Source organism: Humulus lupulus, chromosome 6 (genome assembly GCF_963169125.1).
Source record: "Humulus lupulus chromosome 6, drHumLupu1.1, whole genome shotgun sequence".
Classification (NCBI taxonomy): domain Eukaryota; kingdom Viridiplantae; phylum Streptophyta; class Magnoliopsida; order Rosales; family Cannabaceae; genus Humulus; species Humulus lupulus.
Genome location: NC_084798.1, coordinates 46,388,199 through 46,395,446, shown reverse-complemented (window position 1 = coordinate 46,395,446; position 7,248 = coordinate 46,388,199). Strand labels below are relative to the sequence as shown.

At 38.7% G+C, this 7,248-nt stretch overlaps 1 protein-coding gene across 1 annotated transcript; it reads right to left on the bottom strand.

Moving 5' to 3' along the window:
* Positions 1–1,856: 1,856 nt before the first annotated feature.
* On the bottom strand, positions 1,857–3,163 carry LOC133785045 (3-hydroxy-3-methylglutaryl-coenzyme A reductase 3-like). The gene is made up of 2 exons (XM_062224306.1): positions 2,472–3,163; positions 1,857–1,893 (listed from the first exon to the last, which is right to left on the bottom strand). Exons 1-2 carry the CDS (start codon positions 3,161–3,163, stop codon positions 1,857–1,859), a joined length of 729 nt encoding a protein of 242 aa, XP_062080290.1.
* Positions 3,164–7,248: the final 4,085 nt, after the last annotated feature.

The window sequence follows — 7,248 nt, the reverse complement described above, 5'->3', positions numbered from 1 at the left end:
CTCGGAAGAACTCGTGGATGGAAACATGCTGTTAACAAGAGCATGAATTGATTTGTATGATTATGTGTCAACACAACGGTTAACAACAACCTCTCCCTATGACAAGATTAGAACATTAGAAAGAGATTTGGAATTATGAATTATGAGACATCTATAGACCTTGTATTGTTTACCTTGGGATTGATAATGAAGATTTTTCCTAGTGGAATTCCGACCTTAAGGTAGCTAACTTCATCTGTATCTCTATTTCCAAAACTAGCTTAGAATGGACTGCAATCGGCAGGAAACAAGGATTTGATTTCCTGAGAAAATTGGAAAACTCTAGTTAATACAAAGAAATCTCTGTAGAGACCATAAAACAGGTTCTACTTCAAAGAAATATATAAAATATGACATAATGGAAAATCATAATTGGATTAAGGTACCTAACTGATGAATATGACTGCAGATTTGGCATATTCTATTTTACTTGCAGTTCAAGAAACCAGAATTTATCCTATGTGTTGTTAAAGAAGGTAACAATACAATATCTATTTTTTAACTTTCTACCAGTACAACCAACTAATCTCTTAAAAAAAACTGTATAATGTCAAAAAAAAAACTACTTAAAAGTACATATATTGTCCCCGGTGCAAATTAGTATTATAAAAGATTTTTGATTAATTAATCTAACCCTTTGAAAAGGAATCAACTAAGAGGCCACGACATGCCTAAAATATGAAAGAGAGTATCCAACCACAAACTAATAAATACCTGTCTCAATGCAAAAGTGCACATGCTAAATAGTTGAAGAATATATACATGATCATTGGAGATCATTGGCTTCACATCCTACTGAAAAAAAATGTATGTATGTCATTTACTCCAATCAACTACAGAAAAAATATTAACATAAAGCAATTAGCTCATCATTTCATAGCTTGTCTTAAAAGGAAACTTGTGCTAGGAGAAGTTCCAAGATAACGTGCAGAAAAACTACTTTTACTAGGATGAAAAATAACCTTCTATAACACTGCTATCCATTGTCATCAATATAAGCAATAAGCCAATAAAACAAAAGAGCACCATCTTTAATAGCCCATTAAAGGCTTCCTGTATGACATATATGCAAATCAAGCATAGAAATCCTTCCACGATAACATAATAATTCATATATTTTAGAGGAAAAGAAATAGTGATTTTTAATTGTTTCTACAACTAGTGAAAGAAACCAGACTATTTAATTTAAAAGATAGCAAAAGTACTAGCTAGTAATGAACTAATAAGAGCAAACTAGCAAATCAGATACTACATTTATACGCCAAATGCAGAGTTCCAAGATATATATATATATATATATATAACAAAAATAGAAAAGATGAACACTCACCTGTAAGGACCTCAAGCCATGCATAACCACTGTTTCAAAACAAAAGCATAACGACTTCTCAGAATAGCAAACAAAAAGGTTAGTAATACAACAAACGAAAGAAAATTGACCTTTTATTAGAGTCAAAGAATAATTTTCACTCACATATTCCATTTAAATTCTAGAAAAGGAGAATGCCATATGTTCAAGGTTTGATTTCGAAACATCTATAATCACTAGAAATAGCTCCTCCAGGAGTCTAGACAGAATAGACTAAATGTTCTCTCAACTTCGAAAACAAGTAGAAAAAACATTTTATTTTCTTTCTCCATTCAGCAACTACCAAAGTTTATTGCCTATATTTGAACCATCCAATTGTGAAATGGCATGATATACTTTCTCAGTGAACAAATGATGATTGTCCTAATTTTTCTTTTATATGAAACATGTTGACAGAATTAAAAAATAACAATGAAAATACACAAGTTAATTGTAAGCCATAGATTAGTCATAAGTTCTTGTGCAAGATTCTCCTTCTCAATTTTCTGAAATTACAAAGATTATACAGAAACAATAAGAAAACAATAACTACAGTAAACTTGGAAAAAGAAAGAATAACAAGTATGCTAATCTATCAAACACATAATGCAAGAATCCCACAATCTAATATAACACTTTAAGGCATTTTAACAAGCTTTCAACACTCTTCAAGGAATTTTGTCGAACACATGGTTTGCAACAAAGACAAAGTCCTCCAAATACATTGACCAAGTACTTTCATATGGTTTCGGTCATTTAAATTGGCAAAAGAATCCCACAATCTAGTAGTTTGGTTGACCAAAAGACTTACATGACATTTGAAAGAAACTTCATGGCTGTATATTGACGAAAGATTCAACCTTTACGTGATTTTTCTATTCTTTCTTTCTTTATTTATTTACTTTTAATACTTTCGGATCCTCAGATTCAGCTTCATGCTTTATTACTCAAATTTATATTAAATTAGAGAAAGAAAAAAAAAACATGATATCGATCTCCGTGTTAAAATTTCAATCACCAAAACCACAAACAATAGATAAAACTTTAGATATATACATATGATATTTATGAAGCATAGACTAACCTGTTAAAGATGATGGAAATTGTCTCAAATTTTTTAGGGTCCTCCAAGAAGAACTTCAACTCGGAAGCTCTCTTGGCGGAATTAAATCTCACAACCGGTGTTCTGGTCATGCCGTCCCTCAACAACATGCTGGTAGCCCCACCAGACAAATGGATAGCCTTGCAACCTCTGTTTGTACTCGCAATCAAACAACCCTCCGTAGTTGCCATCAGCACCGAATACTCGAACCCATCGAGCAACAACGGACCCGCGATCCCCACCGAAATTTGGACGTACCTAATAGGCATTTTGCAGCACTGCCCCAGAATAGATTCGTAATCGAACCCTTCCAAAGGCAAACCCTGGAGCGACCTTCCCGACGTCCTCTGAAGCGCCTCACGTCGAATCATGGCAGCTCTCTTACAGTCTCCGATCTTGGACTCTAGCGAGTAGGACGACACCTTACCCTCCACTACTGATTTAATAATATCCTCATCTTCTTTGGAGGACAGTGTTGGAAGAACTTGACGATCCAAGTTGGGGGTTCGAACGATGGAGCAAGGTGGTTGGGAACCATTGTCGTCGATCATAAAATTTTGTATGAATATAGGGGAAAATGAGACAGAGAGAGAAAGAGATGAAGACTGGTTCGGTCCGAGATAGGGAAAATGAGAAGGAAAATTTGCCGCTTTTTTTTTTTTCATTTTCCGCATGTTACTTTACTCATTTACTTTATATATACTATAATACTTTTTTAATAGTATTATAATGATGTGTTATTGAAAGGGGGTTTTGTTGTAGTGCCATCAAGTAGGTCCTTATGGGGGATGGCCAATGGCGAACTATGTGCCTTACCAATCTCAGTACATGGAGCCAATCTACGAGTGGTTTCGTAAGAAACACGCTCCAAACTTTGAAGGGACAACAGACCCCTTCGAAGCGGAAGAATGGCTCAGGAATGTAGAGCCGATCCTAGCACACATGAATCTCGGCAACGCGGACCGCATATCCTACATTTCATCTCTTTTAAAGAAGGATGCTATAATTTGGTGGGATTTAGTTCAGAAGACTTATGATGTCGCCACCATGACATGGACTAGATTTTCGAAGCTGTTCCACAAGAAATACTATAACTCTGCAGTCATCGCTACGAGGGTAGAAGAGTTCACCAGTCTGAAGCAGGGCAACTTAACGGTAGCAGAGTATGCTCGACAGTTCGACCAACTTGCCAAGTTTGCACCAGAGTTAATCCCATTCGACTTTTTGATGGTCACCAAGTTCGTTAGTTGACTCAGACCAAAGATTGAGCTAGGAGTCAAACTAGCAAATCCTAGAACCAATTCTTACATCGATGCTCTAGAAATGGCTATAGAAGCGGAAAGGCTTCAGGAAAATGTTAGTAAGGAGGAGGCCAGTAAGCCTGAACCTAAACAGTAGAATCAACCTCAGAATGGTCGAAACCACAACAACAACCATAAGCATAGCAACAATAATGGCCAAAAGAGAAGGCATCCCGACCACAATCAATCCGACAATGACAAAATAGCACAGACAAATAATGGAGGCAATAGGTCGGGTTATGTAGAATACCCGCAGTGCTCAAAATGCCAAAAGAAACATTCAGGTGAGTGTCGTGAAAACACTAAGGGATGCTACAATTATGGCCAGGAAGGTCATCAAAAGAAAGAATGTCTACAACTCAAGAAAGAAGAAAAAAGGGACAACAAGATGGTTCCTACCAAAGTCTTTGCCTTGATCCAGGGAGAAGCTAAAGCTAGTAACAAAGTGGTCACAGGTCAGATTCCTATCCTCGATAATATATGTTCAGTATTATTTTATTCGGGAGCAACACACTCGTATATCTCATTAGGAATGCTAGAGAAATATGACAAACCTTGTGGAAAATTTAGAACTAGGTTTGTGACAGAATTGCCTTCGGGCAAAGTAGTCCTATCATCACGAATAGTACGAGGCATACCGATCAAAATTGAGGACGTAGAACTAGAAGGAGACCTGATAGAGCTAGAGATCAAAGACTTCGACGTAATACTGGGAATGGATTGGCTAGCAAGGCATGGCACAACCATCGACTGTAGACGCAAGCAAATGACGTTCGAGACTCCTGACGGTTAGAGACTATGTTTTATTGGAGAGGTTTTAGGACTACAGACACCTCTTATTTCATCTCTCAAAGCTCAGCAGATGATAGAGAAAGGATGTCATGCATTCTTAGCCAGTGACATGGATGTGGTGAAGGAAACACCACTAAAGGTTGGAGACGTCCGCATCATAAACGAATTCCTAGAGGTATTTCCTGACGACTTACCAGGGTTACCGCCGACTCGGGAAATTGACTTCATAATCAAACTAGTACTGGGCACCGAGCCTATCTCAAAGGCACTATACCAGATGGAACCTACCGAACTCAAGGAGTTAAAGATGCAGCTACAAGAACTCTTAGACTTGGGTTTCATTAGAACGAGCCATTCGCCATGGGGAGCACCGATTCTATTTGTGAAGAAGAAGGACGGAAGCATGCAGATGTGTATAGATTAATGCGAGTTGAATAAGGTGACAATTAAAAATAAGTACCCGCTACCCCAGATTGATAACTTGTTTGATCAACTCCGAGGAGCGACTTTGTTTTCAAAGATTGATCTACGGTCCAGGTATCACCAGCTCAAGGTACGTGAAGATGATATTCCTAAGATAGCTTTTAGAACTCGATATGGGCATTACAAGTTTCTAGTTATGTCTTTTGGTCTTACCAATGCTCCAGCTGCATTTATGGATTTAATGAATCGGGTCTTCAAGAATTACTTGGACAAATTCGTCGTAGTGTTCATCGATGATATTTTAGTGTACTCAAAGGACGATGTCGAGCACGAGGAACATTTAAGAATGACCATGTTGCGACTAAAAGAGCAACAACATTACGCCAAGTTCAAGAAGTGCAAATTTTGACTTTCGCAAGTAGCGTTCCTCTGCCACATAGTATCCAAGGATGGAGTTGTTGTAGAACCAGCTAAGGTAGAGACTGTGAAAGATTGGCCAAGTCCTAAGAATGTGTCAGAGGTTAGAAGTTTTCTTGGGCTAGCAGGCTATTATCGAAGGTTTGTAGAAGGCTTTTCTAAGATAGCCACTCCACTTACCAACCTGACCCGAAAACAACAAAAGTTCAACTGGACGGACATATGTGAAGAGAGCTTCCAGTTGCTTAAGGATATGCTATGCTCAGCACCAGTACTTTGTGTACCGACACCCAACGACAATTCTGTAGTCTACTATGATGCGTCGAAGCGAGGTTTGGGTTGTGTGCTGATGTAGAATGACAAAGTAATAGCCTATGCCTCAAGGCAGCTGAAGGAATGTGAGCAACGCTATCCAACGCACAATATGGAGTTGGCTGTGGTTGTCTTCACATTAAAAATCTGGCGCCACTATCTCTATGGAGAACGATGTAAGATTTATATGGACCAGAAGAGCTTAAAGTATTTCTTTCAACATAAGGAGCTCAACATGAGGCATCGCAGGTGGTTAGAATTAGTAAAGGATTATGACTGCAAAATCCTATACCACCAGGGAAAAGCAAACGTAGTTGCTGATGCACTAAGCAGGAAGAGTTATGAAAATCTAGCAGCGTTAGTCGGAATAGAAAATCTGCTTCAGCAAGAGCTGATCAATGTCAGAATAGAAGTAGTCATTGGTAAACTGGCTAACTTGTCCATCCAGTCAAGTCTGTTAGTAGATATACGGATCGGACAAGGGCATGATGACACATTAGTATCTCACATACCTGCAGTTAAAGAAGGCAAGGCCACATATTTCTCTATATCAGGGCAGGGGTTCATGAGATATAAGGACTGGGTATGCATGACGAATGATCATGGGATTAAGATGAAGATTTTAGAAGAAGTGCACAATACCCCATACTTAGTTCACCCAGGGTCGAACAAGATGATTCATGACCTTAAAGCATTGTATTGGTGGCCAGGAATGAAGAAAGATGTAGCAGGGTATGTGTCTAAATGCTTAGTATGCCAGCAAGTGAAAATAGAACATCAGTGACCTACAGGCTTATTGCAACCGCTTAGTATTCCAGAATGGAAGTGGGACGATATTGCCATGGATTTTTTCACATGATTGCCACTAACAAATAAGCAGCATGACTCGGCTTGGGTAGTAGTAGATAAACTAACCAAGTCAGCTCACTTCCTGCTTGTCAAGACTACGTACACAACAGACCAGTACGCAGACATTTATCTCCGAGATATAGTACGACTGCTTGGAATCCTTAAGACCATAGTATCCGATAAAGGATCGGTGTTTACATCGAGATTTTGGGGAGGCTTGCAGCAAGCCATGGGTACCAAGTTAAGTCTTTGTATGACATTTCATCCTCAGATCGACGGTGAGTTCGAGCGTACCATACATATTTTAGAAGATATGTTGTGCACTTGTGTACTCGATTTCAAAGGATTGTGGAGTAAGTATTTGCCGGTGATAGAATTCTCCTACAACAATAGCTACCAGTCAACGATCGGGATGTCACCCTATGAGTTACTTTATGGAAGGAGGTGTTGATCGCCGTTACATTGGGATGAGGTAGGAGAAAGGCAACTTCTTGGACTTGAAGCTGTTAGAGAAGCTCATGATGCAATAGCATTGATTAGAAAGCGTATGCTCGCTGCTTAGAGCAGTCAAAAAAGTTTTGCGGATGCCAAGCAGCGTGATGTGGAATTCAAAGTCAGAGATCAAGTCTTCTTAAAGATATCCCTATGAAAGGTGTAAAGCGGTT

Excerpts from the sequence above, each read along its gene's own strand:
- LOC133785045 (XM_062224306.1), bottom strand. The coding sequence starts at position 3,163 with ATGCGGAAAATGAAAAAAAAAAAAGCGGCAAATTTTCCTTCTCATTTT. Across the intron at positions 1,894-2,471 it reads ATTTCCATCATCTTTAACAG|AAAATTGAGAAGGAGAATCT; the intron begins GTTAGTCTATGC and ends TTGTAATTTCAG.